This window comes from Leiobunum rupestre, chromosome 9, assembly GCF_980474605.1.
Source record: "Leiobunum rupestre chromosome 9, qqLeiRupe1.1.hap1, whole genome shotgun sequence".
In the NCBI taxonomy this organism is placed as follows: domain Eukaryota; kingdom Metazoa; phylum Arthropoda; class Arachnida; order Opiliones; family Sclerosomatidae; genus Leiobunum; species Leiobunum rupestre.
Window position 1 is genome coordinate 199,249 of NC_143392.1, and position 14,283 is coordinate 213,531.

The 14,283-nt window shown below is 39.7% G+C and overlaps 1 protein-coding gene across 1 annotated transcript; it reads right to left on the minus strand.

The window, feature by feature from the left end:
* Positions 1-7,236: 7,236 nt before the first annotated feature.
* On the minus strand, positions 7,237-8,576 carry LOC149926273 (uncharacterized). The gene is made up of 3 exons (XM_090159279.1): positions 8,211-8,576; positions 7,783-8,152; positions 7,237-7,703 (listed from the first exon to the last, which is right to left on the minus strand). The coding sequence occupies exons 1-3, from the start codon at positions 8,574-8,576 to the stop codon at positions 7,237-7,239; spliced, it is 1,203 nt and encodes a 400-aa protein (XP_090015405.1).
* Between the last annotated feature and the right edge of the window lie 5,707 nt (positions 8,577-14,283).

Genomic DNA, 14,283 nt, shown 5'->3' on the forward strand with positions numbered 1-14,283 from the left:
CCCATCTCTTTTTTTAGTATGAGGCTGGGGAGGTGCCTAAACTTAATGAAAACATTCCACGCCCGACTATACTCGGTGCTGTCCTCTAGGTCGCGTTAAAGACGGCCCATCGCTTTTTTAGTATGGGGCTGGGGAGGCGCCGCGCGCCCCCAGCGCTCGGGCGAAGCGAGTGCGTGCCGCCGTCAGGCGGCAATACTTGAAATACCTAGCAAATTCTATAAATTAAACTAACACTAAAGACATCTTTTTACCGACATAACCTGTCACCGGGATTTAATAATTTTAAACTCAAAATTGAGGAAGAGTATTATTATTGTATCTTTTCCGGCGACTCACGCGGCTCGTTTACAAAAGATACGTTGCGGGCCGTAAGTTGGGTGATCCGTTTGCTGAGCTGGTTGTCGATCAATTTCAAGATCCGGTTTGGTGGTCCGTTTTCTGATCGGCTAAAAGATACGTCGCGAGAGATACGTTTAGAGATCAGTTCGCTGATCTCCCAAAACATACGTCGCGATAAATCTGGTTCGTGATCGCCCGATGGTGGCGTTTCGGCTGCTCCGTTTGGTGATCCTTCGGTGTTCTCCTAAACGACGCGATAGCAGAGAACGGTTTGGTGAACCGTTTCAAGCTCTACTAAAGGATACGTTGCGAGACATTAGTTTGGTGATCGGTGTACCGATTGATTTGCTGATTTTTTTAGATGATTGTTTTCGTTATCGGCTTTGTGAAACGTTTGGTGATCGCCTAAAAGATACTTTGTCGGAGATATTTTTCACTTACCGTTAGGTGATCGGGCCAAAGATACTTTGTTGGAGATAAAGTTCGTGATCCGTTTGCTAAGCCGGTTGCTGATTCGAATAGTTATCGGTATGGGTGATCGGTTTCGTGACCGTCCGCGGAAAGACAAACGGAGGATTGGGAGACGTACCAACAGCCAATCCCGGAGAGCGCGGTGTCGACCGAGTCTACCTCCAAACGCGTTAAGTACGTTTAATTTAGCCTAGAGATGACAAAAGAAGACTGGGCTATCGACGAGTAGACAAATTAAAAAAATAAAATTAATAAAAATATAAAATACAATAAAATAACGAAAATTCCTCGGATGACGCCGTTTTTCCCGCTTTCCTCCTCCGACGCGCCGTGACCCACTCCGCAAAAGGCGACCACTTCGTCCTCTCCGGGGCCCCGGAAAAAGAGAAAAGTGACGATTCGGGCGGTTCCTCCGAGACTTTGGAAATTTTCTTCTTTCACGATACGCCGTCAAGCGGGTCGATACCCTGCGGGCAGGAGAACCCGAAAACGAAGTCTTAAGCGCATGGCGAAATGGAACGCCACCTTAGCCGCTGCCAACGCCGCTCCCGAAAAACAGGGTTCCCCCGACAGCTTGGAGGCCTTCGCGCCTGCGTCCACGGAAATCGCCACCGAACGTCAAACCGACGGCGACGACACTTGGCCGTCGTCGGAATCAAACGATAAGCGGGTGAAACCGCAGAATATGGGTGAAAGGCCACCCATTTTCCGCGAGTAAATTTAAATAATCGAAAAAAATATAGAGTGAAAAACAAAGAAATAACGAAAAAATAGTTAAAAATTACTAATTGGTACGCCGCCCAGGAGTTCACGCGGGTTAATTTTGCTTGCGCCAATGCCATTAGTTTAGAGTCGGCGGAACTTCTGAGCGAGGACACCAATGTAAATTCGTGCTATTACGGGAAAAAAGAGTGGGAGCGGTTTTTGCCTCAAAAATAACGATCGCCGGGACCACCGTCCAAACGTGGACTAAAGCGGCGACTCCAGCTGGTGGGTCTAACGAGCCGGGGTGTAGTTTCTGCCCCGACGCCGCGGAAGAAGTCCGTCAAGCGCCAGTGGCGTAGCTGAAAACTCAGAGCCCCCCTACAAAAGCTCTATGACGCCCCCCTTTTTAATTTTTTGTGGTTAGCGCCCCCTCCCCCCGAAGCTCGCGGGCCCTGCGGACCATCAGCTACGCCACTGGCAATCGCCTATCGTCCCACGTCCACCGTTAGCTAACTTCGAATTGGAGGTGGAAGAGGACGATGAGTAGGAGTTCAAGCTGGAAACGGCGAATGACGGAAAGATTTGCCAAGCACCCACCCCGGATAGCGACGAACCGCACCCGCCAATCGTCCATTGTCCGCCGTTGGCTAACTTTGAATTCGATTTCGAAGACGACCGAGTCTTCCTCGGATGACGCCGATTCTCCTTTTTTCCGGCCTGCCTCCAGACGCCAACCGTGACGCCGCTTCACGCCCAAAGACGAACGCCGCCTTATTTCCCTCGTTCGCCGATAAAACGATGGGCACTCGCACGGCCCCGGCACTTCGGGGGACGTTCTTTGGGCGTCGGTCATGGTGTTAGCAGCTGATAGAGGCTGGCTAACCAGGCGTACCCTCGTTCCCGCGCGCAACCGTTTTCTACGGTACGTGCGGCCAGCCCATCTCGTGGCCCAAGCCCATCATCGGGAGATACGGGCGGGGGAAGTAGCCGCCGTCGTTCCCTGGTATGTATATTTGACGCCAAAAAACAACGCGAACGTTCCTACTCGTTAATTTTATAACCAAAACTTCATTTTACATTGTCTTCTTGTTTGTTTTGGACTACGACTTCGTTCCGCCATTGCAAAAAAAATATTCAGTAACCCCCGCGCGGTAACAAAATTAAAAAAAATCAAAGCTACACCTTGTTTTTAGTTCTAAATTGTTCTCAAAGAATGTATTGCCTTAGACGAGGAAGAATAAATTATTAAGAAAAAACAAACCTAAGCCTTATCTTTATTTTGCTGCGTTCGATGGGAAATAAACTCTATCTAACCGTATATTTAATTGTTTTTGTTTTTGGGACTGGTCCATACAAAAGGACATGAGGCCACCTTCCTTGATATTGTATCTCCTCGGCCCCGTGGATAATCGAACCCGTGACCCGGCGTTCCGTCTACCAGCGCCTTCGACCGCTCGTCCGTCGAACCTGGTTAAAGATTCTCGACTTTTCTCGACGCAACTCCAATGTATGGTTGCCGCGATATCTCGAAAAACTTGAACCGGACGGGGGATCGTGCGACAACGACATAAACACACACAAAATGGACTTAGCGATAGCGAATCGACTGTAAATAAAAAAAAACAAGATCGTTATTGCTTCGTAGGTCCAAGTACAAAAAAAAAGAGAAGCTAACGGGTATATAAGACGTGTGCTTAGCTTTCGTAAGATCACATTCGACATCATGGACACCGGAGACCACACCGCGTGAAAGAGCGCCCCAAATTCTATAAAGTAGGAAACTATCAGCTTTGTGTTAATTTGTTGCGGGTCAAAACCTATTTTTCCTGTACTATATGTTTCAAATTCGAAAATAACTACATGTACCTTCTGAAATTAAGGAATGTTATTTTTTATATTACGATTCAATTCGCGACCGAAAACTACGGGTACGACCTCCTTATCGGCAGAAGAAAACAGTAAGAGGTAATTGCTTTAATATTGCAATTCAAAACAGAACAGCACTGAGTGCCAGCTTTACACATTTTTGATTCTAGCAGACGCTACACACTCAAGAAGTGGCGTGAAACTTCAGCGAATAATGCATCACGACAAATTTAAAAGCGTTTAAATTTTCATTGGGCCTTGGCTGCATCAAACCGTGATTTTGTTACTTGGCAGTTTCCAAACAAAAGGAGCAATTCGCAGAAGCTTGTTAGTCCTTACAATGTTTTTCACATAATGATTTACCTTGCATTGGCGAAACCGACTATCATTTAATAATTTTGCACTGAATGAATGGGAAGTGTTATAGTTAATTTACTATGTTACTTATGCTATATCTCGCTCGCACTCGCTAGCTTGAGATCTGCTGATGTTCGCAGATTTTTTAGCGCCTAAATCGTTGATCCTAACATTTCACTCTTTTTGGATCGCTTAAATTGGCGCTCCTCTCATTTTCGATTTGTGATATTTTAAATGATTAAAAACCGCTCAAAATTAAAGGAGCACCCATTAAATTCTTCAATGTACGTGTTCCTTAAAAGCAATACGAATAGTCCGCGCCACGCAGACGAGTCGCAAGGGTAGGGGGGAGTTTGAAAATTTATATAAAAAAAACACACTTAAAAGGCTGGAAGTAGGGGTGCTAATCAAAAACATTTCTAATCCGCTCCAAGGGATAGAAAGGGGGGTGGTAATCAAAAACATTTCTAATCCGCTTCTAGGGATCGAAGGGGGAGGGGACGGCAAATAAGAATATCTATAACAATGATTTAGAGTTTCGAGGGAGTCGTGTAATTGAAAAGAACCAGCGACTATTGTTCCAACACTTGGGGAAAATGCTTACCGCCGCCCCTGTTTAAACCAGACAGTCTCGGAAAATATGTTTAAAGCCAGTGAGGTTCTAAACTTAATGTACTAAATATCTTTACTCAGTATCTTTCCTTAATTTTTTTAAAAATGTGAAACGTCTTTCTGTTAGGTCGACGATAAATATCCAAAACCCTAGCCAGAAAACATTGCATGACCGTGTAGTTTTTCCTACACTCAAATTTCTTAAAAAACACACATTGAAGGGTTGAAATGTCAGCATAGGCATACTGTGCATTCTCTAGTACTAGGCCTTTATGTGGGTAAATTATGACCACTCGAAAACCCAAAAAACGACCCTAAGTTATAACTTTTTCCGTGTGGAATTTGTATATTTCATTTCAGTAAGTAAATTATCAACTAAGACTAATAATATCATTCAATTTAATGAAATATAAATTATATAAAACATTATGCATTGTTATAATACATTCTAAATAAATTAGACCAAACAATTAAACCTTTCCGTTAATATTCTAAATCAAATATTAATTATCTTCCGTCACGTACTCTACTTCTACTTCGTCGTAAAATGTATTTTTCCACCGTACAGAATGTTGATAGATTGTAACTTACAAACAGACGTGGGCAAAACTCCGAGTGAGATTCCGAGAGTGATCTAACCCGCCACTCTTTTCACTTTACTCTTTCGAAAAACACTCCACTTTTATGAGTGGATTTTCAACTTTTCCGTCACTCGCGAGAGCGATCTCGTTGGAAGAGTGAATATATTCAAGGTCAAAGCGTTCACTCTTTTCTTTTTCTTCGCCCGCAATGGACGGCGGGAAATTTGAAATTTAAAGCGGGAAATTCGAATTTCGTATTGAAATTTTATTATTTCCTGTTATGTCCCCACATTTTTAAAATGGAAATGAATTATTCAAAACCGTATTATGCACGTAATGCAAATAACAGTTAATTACAGCGGAAATTATTATTGTATAAAATTTTAACTAAAGCGAAGGGATCAGCTTAGAGTCTAAGGTTTCAGCTATATTCATTCATAACACGAGTTATAATCATTTTTATTAATTGCAGACGTTTCGCGAAGTGATACTTTATTAATCCATCATTTCATTCTTATTTACGCCCAATGGATTGATAAATGCTTTGAAACGTCTCCACTTTAAAATTTTATTATACCATGAAATGTCCTCCATTTTTTTTAATAATTTTATTACACCATGGTAATTTATATGATTAATATTTTGAGGCTATGGTAGTGGTTCATATTCCTATCAGTTCTTAATTTAAAAACTTATAAATTAAATAACGTTATAAAAGTATTTATAATAAAATACTAAATAACCAAAATAATAATAAGAATGGGATCAGTATTATGACGTTATCTCTAGACATACGTAGAACGTCTACGAAGGAAAACCGGACAATTTCCATTTCGCATATAATATTATTTATTGAACCAGTAATTATGCTCAATTTCTAATCAAATGACATGATGAAAACACGTAGTTATGTTTATAACATTCGCCCCTCACCAAAACGTACGACCCCTCCCTTTCGGCCGTCGTTCTCGTATTCCCGGCGGGCGGCCGCCGGTCGGTCTGGTAATATGGGGTTCAGCTTAATCCTATTGTGATTTAAGATATAAAAATGTATGTAAGGTTGAGGAAAGGAGCCACGATAATTAACTCTACTGGTGCTCTTTTAGACCCCAACCTCTTTATTTCACACATTCTTTATAGTAGACCTAAAATTCTAAGCCGAAACGGTTTAACAATGTAAAATATTACAATTAAATATTATTAGGCTCGCGATCTTCTTTGACCCGAACAGCCATTTTCTTCTCTTGTTGGAATAGTTCTATTAAAGGGATCCATCACTTACAACATTGGGAGGCATAGGGGCAACGTAAAATCCAGACTTGCAGTGTGCTTCACAACCAGTATTTTTGTGATCCCTATGCCTTCCCCTGTTGTATTTAATAAACTTAGATCATCATCTTAATTTGTAGTAGATTTATTTTATTATACATATTACTTCACGCTCGTCACTATAATTGACAGTTCGCCGAGCCCCCCCTCAAGCTTAATCCCTTCTTTATTTCCAAACCGTCACCGGTCCGGTGCCTAAAAATAAAATGCCATACCAAGGGTACCAACAGACCAAGGTCAAGGTCCGAAGGTCGTCTTGACCCCCTCTTTTATTTAATTGTATTCATTCGGGCGGCCGCCGCGGCCGCTATACTATTGAACCTTGTTTACATTGGTACTAAAAATAATAATTACAATTCCGAAGCATTTAACGTATTTTATTTAAAAAAAGTATTCACACTAAGAAAAAAAAACAAATTTTACATGATACGTTTCCGTCGAAAAATCGTGGAAGCCATGATGTTCTAATATACCATAGGGTACTTACCGTACTTATACCTCCTTAAGTTTGAATTCTTGGAGACCTGGTTTTCAACCTTAATATAAATATAAAAAATAAAATTGTACTAGCGCTAGGTAAATATCAACCAGTAGGAAGTTCAGAGTTCACCATGGACTCTAGATCAGGACTGCCACCCTATTATACAAACCATCGAGCCACTTTTGTGAGAGAATGTAAGGTCAAAAAACAATTAACCACCCACCACACTTTTTTGATAATGAGAGAGGCGTCTCCTCTATTCCTCCGGGGTCACCCATGACCCCTTTGGCATATGAGGTAAACACAAAACTCGCTAAAACGTTCTCCAGAATTTCCATGGAGTACCAACAATACATTGAAGAGTGAACCTTTTTTACCAAAATGGGGTGGCCCTTAAAAGGGCCGTTTTTTTATATTTTTCCAAAACCTAAAAGTTATCTTTTATTATTATAATGATAACTTTCCCAAATAATATTTGGCATAACTTACGAAAATTTAGTCAGCCTGTAAAGCTCTGTACTCTCTGTACATTAACAATCCAGCAACTCGAGCCAGGGTGATCCGGCTCCGCCGGTACCGAAGAATCGCTCCGGCTACAGAAAACATCCGCTCTACGTCCCCCGTGCACGCTGGTATCGAGAGCACCCTCGCAGCTAATGCACTTAGGAAAGGAAATTTCCCGGAATACTGCCTCCAGAAATCCAACGGCGCAGTTCCATCATTTTGCTCTGAGAAATATATTTCTATTTCCCTATCCAGAGATTGGAGTCCCTCTTCTCCAGAATCATCGTCGTCGCTTCCGTCGTCGTCACTGCTGCCCCCAAAAAGTAATTCCGCGGGATCTATTTTTTTTGTTTTAACCTTCGGTGGCTGCGTCCCGTCGGCCTTAACTACAACTGCGAGATACGCCTTTAGCGTCTTCCTCGCCTGCTCTTTGGTCACGCAGTGAAAGTTCGGTAAAGCTAAGTAGCAATAATAATATAATTGTTATGTAAAAAGATGAAAGTTACCTCCAATTACCTAATTTTAATATAGGCCTACCAGAGAATTTCTCGAACACATATGTTTTTTGGCGCGGATCCAAAAGGGCCGCAACCACGTAATCCTCGTCGAGAATTTCGTCAGCAAATCTCGTTGCAAGTCGAGAAAGCAGCTCGTCCCTAAAATCCTTGAAATATGGAGCTTTCGCATTCATCAGCTCTTTATTGGTCTTCATAAGCTGACCAATGACTAAGTTGGCCACTGGCCCTCCCCTCTGAAATATGTCTGTCGCCACCTTAAATGGCTTTAGCAGCCACAAAAGCTCATGAAAAACATGAACATCATTGTCTCTGGGCAGAGGCAACTCCATCGCAACTTTGTCTAAATGCGCGGATAAAATAGTAGTGCCCAACGCCACAAGCATCCCGGGCTAAAAGAAATAGTTTAATAAAAATGATATTGAGCAATTTTAAAAGTCTGATTAATACCTTAGCTAGACGCTCGATGGCCATATAAATAGAATTCCATCGAACCCCTCCAATGGTTTTAACGTCGCATCCCTCGGGAGAGTTTTGACGGAACGTCTCGGTCCATTTTGGAGATCTTTGTAAAAAATTTAGCCACGAATTTACACGGGCAATGGCTTTTTTGGCACGGGGACACGCGTCAATGGCACCATTCACTACAAGTCTCAAGGAATGGGCCACACATCGTTTCCTGTTCCAGTTTGCTGGGATATCCATTTCTACTTCATAATCTCCGAAGAGGTTGAAAGAATCTTCTACATCTTCCGATTCCGAAGAATCCGGCGAAGGTTCTCTTTCTTCCCTATCTTCCCCCAAAATTTGATTCATCGTGTTCCAGCCTGAAAAATATTATAATATATTATTAGACCAAATTTACTTAGCCTGCACCACAGATAATTAAACAAACCGTCGTCCAGCAAGTAGCTCTCATCGGAATCGGATTCCGAATCCTCTAAGTGGCCGGACGAAAACGACGACGAGCACAAGTTGAGGTCTAGGTTTGACAACTCAACCTCCGCGCTGGCGTTATCATTTTTCTCCGCAACGAATCCTGTCTGCGGAACTATCCCTGCTAAATTCAGGGCTTTTGTGATATTTGAGGCGTTATCGGCACAAATGCACGAAATCTAGAAAAACAAAATTTACAGAAATGTTAAATTTATTAACCAAAATAAACAAGTATATCTCTTACGTGGGATGGCTCAATATCAAGACTGGCCAAGATTTCCTTTAGCTTTGCCAAAATGGCTTCGCCAGTATGGCTGCCCGGGAAGTGGGCAAACGCCACCAAAATGTTTTGAAATTCCATGTTCCTATCGATAAATTGGGCTCTCACCCCAATTACCGACTGCCGTCGGCGGCTGCTCCAGATATCCATTGTAAGGTGCAGGTTTTTTTCCGGAATGGAATTCAGAATTTTCTTTAATTTAATTTTGAGAAAAAAATTAATTAGTTGATCCGGAAGCTAATCGTCCATTGAAGACTTACTTTAATTTTGGGCTTTAATTCGTTTTCAACAATGAAATCCAAGTCGCGGACAACTTGGCGGCGTGAATGCACAGTCAGTGCAGGGTTAGCGACAAAGATTGCTTGACGAAATCCTTCGCTCTCCACTGCACTGAACTGTATACCACTAACCGCCACCATGTTAACCAGGGCACGGCGGAATTGTATTTGTTGGGGGTGGTTAGCCGCCAGCTTTTTTACCACCTTCATCTTATCCGTCGGAGGCTGTGGATAAATATTGATGGTGGATGGTGGCACGATCGGCGAAAGATTAATCTTGTGCAGTGACTATATCAATTTTCAGATTGCATAATTAAAATCAAAACATGAAATTAAATAAAAGAGAAAACGATACTAACTTTAAGATGACGTCGCCAATTAGAGTCACTTCCATTGGAAAGCATGAACGTTTTGCTGCAATAATAACAGACGCCGTACACAGTTTTGGAGGGGGTCCCATTATCTAGGGGCTTACTCCCTAAATAGTCGAAGTGATTGGAAATTCCGTAGGTTCCGAAATTACCAAACTCATTGAGAAATATGTCGTCTTTAACTAAATTGGTGAGTTTTGAAGGTACCACGTCCTCCGTCGGTGTGAATGCAATGAATTTCTTCACAGGCGCCGTATGTCCCGAAGTGACCTTTCTCTTCGACGTTATAGGCGTTGATTCACAGGAGAAGCCCGGAACTGCTAAAACTCCACCTAAAATGGGCGAATTGGTGTCTCCTGACCTATTACCCCGAATAATTGGAGGAGTGTCAGTATAGAGACCAAGACAATAAAAAATAAATAAATATTTAATTTGAAACATTACATTTTGGATGTCCAAAGATGAAGAAGAACGAAATAACGAACTAAAACTTGGTAAGCAGTTTTATAGCCTTTCAAATGAACGGTTGACAAGAAACTGTGATATACTGAAATTCGATTACTCTATTTATACTCTTTTAGGACGCTAGAATAAAAGGTAAAAGGTGTCGTACAATTCAAGCACCCCCCCCCCCTGACCATGGGTTATTTTCCTTCCCTGATCTTTGTAGTTGAAATGAAGAGCAAAACCGAATCGTCGCCAATATGTCGCGGGGGTTGAAGTTCCGACGCTGGGGTCAGTCTTGCCAAAATCCATTTCGCCAATTAAACACTTCGGGGCAAACCACTCAACTCTTCTAAAACCTTTCAACTGTCGCCTCAAAATCGTCCAAGAGCCCAAAGAGGCGCCAGCTTGTCTGGAATGTATTGGCTGATAGCGGCGGAAAGAAGGACCGTAGGGGATAAACCAAATAGTAGCATATGAATAGCAAATGCGTTAAGAATAAAATTAAAACTAGAATTACTTTTATGAATACCGGAATCGCGATTTTATATTTACTGTTTTTGATTTAATTTGACATTGATTTTACCCAACTTAATCGACTTATCTAATTTAGTCCAATAACCCAAATATAATTGCAGTTACTCAACTTAAGATATTATTTCTGTGTTTTAATCGGAATTGTCTCAATTTATTTGTATTTAACCATATCGTCTTGAATTTATATCAATTAATCGAGTTTTCCAATTTCAATCCAATAATTCAATTATATTAATTATAAACCCATTTTAATAATAGAGATTTAAATTATTTTTAGATAAAACAATTTTATCCGTTGTTCAATTATAATTAATTAATTTAGTAACGAACCGTCTGTTTACCGAAATAAAGTTATAAGTCTACATGTGTAAAGAAAAGCTACTTTAAATGAAATCCCGATCCTTTTTTTTTGCTAGGGCTGGGTAGCCTTAACAGCTCTGTAGTGTTCACAAGTAAATAAATTAATTGATCACATTGTCAATCAGAGAGGGGAATCATTGGGACAGATTAAGAATGTTATACAATTAGAAAGTAGTTAATTTTAGTATTAGTGACGTCCTATAATTCCTATAAAATCCTATATTTTCAAAAATGTCCTATAACATCCTATATTTTTAGTAAAATCCCTAAAAAATCCTATAAAATCCAATAATTTAGATATTTTGCCCATTTCAAATCCTGCCACTCTGTTAAATTGCTAGATTTAGCGATAGGATAAATTCCTATACAAAGTCACACTAGTCTATAATTTTGTTATTGTTAACGTACTCGTATATTTTTGTGATGAAATAGTTAAATAGTTTCTATTTTTCAAGATAAAATCAAAGATTTATTTCACTAAATATAATTTTCTTTTTTAAAAGCATAAAGTTAGTAAATGAAATAGCATATTTAGTCCTATAAAATCCTATAATTTGAATGGATTCCAGATCTGACTAGAGAATTCCAAAAGTGGACGTACGTAACATTCGAAGAGTCGGGTTAAGGACGATTTTACTTTAAATATAAATATTAACTAGCAAATTCAAGTTTTTAAATGGTAGGGTAAGCTTCCCTGCATTTCTTGGGTGCCTATTATTGACATCATTTGCGGGTAGATGTTTATTTATAACGTCAACAATGAGTAAGATTTCGGCGAATTGATTAACATATAAGTGTGTTAGAGTTCATCACTAAATATTTGTTTTAAGAGCAATAACATATATATTTTAGAATTCCGGATATAAAAATCTATCTATTGATGTACCCTAAATCACAAAATCAAAATGTGCCCAAGCTGGCGGTATCTCTTTAATGAAATCTAAATTCATCATTAGAAATATCAACCGGAAGTATCGGAATCTAAAGCTAAGACTAGAAGATCAAACAATTATCTCAATCGAAATTAAATTTTCGGCAAATAATTTATATATCTTTTCTCTTTCAATATTTTAAATATCAAACTTTTTCAAAGCAACCGAAAGATCAAACCTAAAAAGTGAAAAATAAATAATGTTTTTACCATTTTACTATAAATTTCGATATAAATAATCATTCGGCTAATATTAACTTTGAACCCCTAAATAAGAGTTCAAATTTGATCAAAAACCCTCGTTCCTTGATAACCCAGTGAATTATCCAAATGTTAATTAAAATAAAATTAATATCTTTTAATGGTGGTTTATATGTGCTCTTTTTGTCTCAACATTTGGGACAAGAAAACTACTATTGAAATACTTTGATTGTATGCCTATTCGCATAACGCGGTTGACAGGACGGTCGGCGCCAGAGTTGACAGGTTCCGTTTGAAGGCTGTGATGATTTATACCAAGAAAACGGTGCCTAAATAAGCGAGTGCGGGAAGGGCCTAAAATATCCAGCAGGTACCCGGAAAATCCCCAGCCCTCAAAAATCGCGTACAGTTTTGTCAAGATGCACAAAGAAGCGTCTTCGTGTCTGGACTGCACCTAGGAGCTATAAAGCAGGGGTAAAAAGATGGGTCAGTTTGAAAGGGGGGATGACAACTAGTTACAGCAACGCCTGAAACGGACACAACGGGATAAGGAATATTCATTTATCATTTCGGCTTTGACATGGACACATCATCTCTAGACCTTTTTACGGATCCTGAGGACACTCAGCTTCTGTTTGAGATGGATCAGTGGAAGGCCAGGCTCGCTGCCAGTAAACTTTCGGGTAATATTCAGCTTTCTTTATCATAATCTAATTTTAAATTGAAAATTGCATTGAAACATAAAATATATTTTCCGTTTATAATATAGTGAGTTCAGATTCGGAAGCTGAATCGAAAGAGGAAGCTAGGCGCAAAGAGCGACAGATAATAAAGCTCGAAGCAGAAAACCGTGCTTTAAAACGTAAGATTTTAATACTGTTTTCACCTATAGGTTATAATAATAATAAAATTCTTTTTATTGGAAACACCTTTTAAGTTTAACTTGTTTACAAAAGGGTCCGGGTCCAGTTAGTTAAATTAAGTTACATTACATAAATAATAAATTATAAGTTTACAATTTTAAGCCCTGCATATATAAATATATTTGACTTTTAAAAATACTAAAAGATTAAATTGATTTTAAATCAGTGCGTCCCTTAATTTGAGTTCGGTACCATTTGCCAACACATGGTTATCTAAATGTTAAATTCGTAATTTGCAGAACAACTCGTTCAAAAGGACGAAATTCTTGCTGAGAAAGACCAGCGCTATTTTAAAGTGGATGACCAGTTCTTGGACGCCAAGCTCCTTAACGTTAAATTGGAGTTCAAGATAAAAAAACTAAAAGATCAACTGGACACGGCGAACCAAGCGCTTTACGCTGTATCGTTACAGCTCCCAGCACGGAAGCGAGGTAAAACACGCAAAACAAAATTAATAATATTTCACATATTTTAATCTACGATACTTACTCGTTATAGAATCCAGCGCTGAGTGTTCCTGCTCCTCCAAGCGACCCAAGCTTGAAGACTCTGAAGATGCCATTTAAATTTTGACGATAAAAAAAAACGGCCTTTTTAAGGGCCACCCCCCTTTTGAAATGTATTGTTTATTGTGGTGTCAGCCATTGGGTTATACCAGGTAGAGGTTTATTTGAGTTCCAGGTATAGAAAATTCATATCCAATAAATAATTATGAGTGGGATGGGTGGATAAAGTTTATTTTATTGGGAGCGTTTCCTTACAGGGTGCCATGCCAGTCTATAGGGTGCGAGAGTTTCTGCGCCTCCTGCTTGCGTCTTCACGTCACCGCTTAAAACTCCTTGGCTTACCAAAATTAGCATTAAGCACCCGATATGAACCGAAACGTCTAGTCTTCCAATTTTTTCTGGCGAATGTTTCCTTGAAATGCCTTCATGCTTAACTTCTCTAGAAGTTAAGAAATGTGATAGCTAAGCAGCTGTCAACAATCGTATCCCAAAGTGTGTATTTCATCTTTATATTTGTAAGTATTATTGCCTAGAATCCGTAGTTCAAATATTTGTCGTTTCGTTAATATGCAAATAAAAAATAAAATTATTTTAATGCTTTTGAAATTGAAATTATTTTTCTTATACCTTATAAACTTTAACATATGAAAAGCATTTAGATTCTTGCGCTTCTACTACATACAATATGTAATGGTTGCTGTCAAAAACGTCACCGGTAGCGTTTATACGCGTGACGCCTTTCGTCATTCTTCTACT

Coding starts and splice junctions, on each gene's coding strand:
- LOC149926273 (XM_090159279.1), bottom strand. CDS start 8,576: ATGAATCAAATTTTGGGGGAAGATAGGGAAGAAAGAGAACCTTCGCCG. Junction 8,153..8,210: donor CCATCGAGCGTCTAGCTAAG/GTATTAATCAGA, acceptor TATTTCTTTTAG/CCCGGGATGCTTGTGGCGTT. Junction 7,704..7,782: donor TGTGTTCGAGAAATTCTCTG/GTAGGCCTATAT, acceptor ATTGCTACTTAG/CTTTACCGAACTTTCACTGC.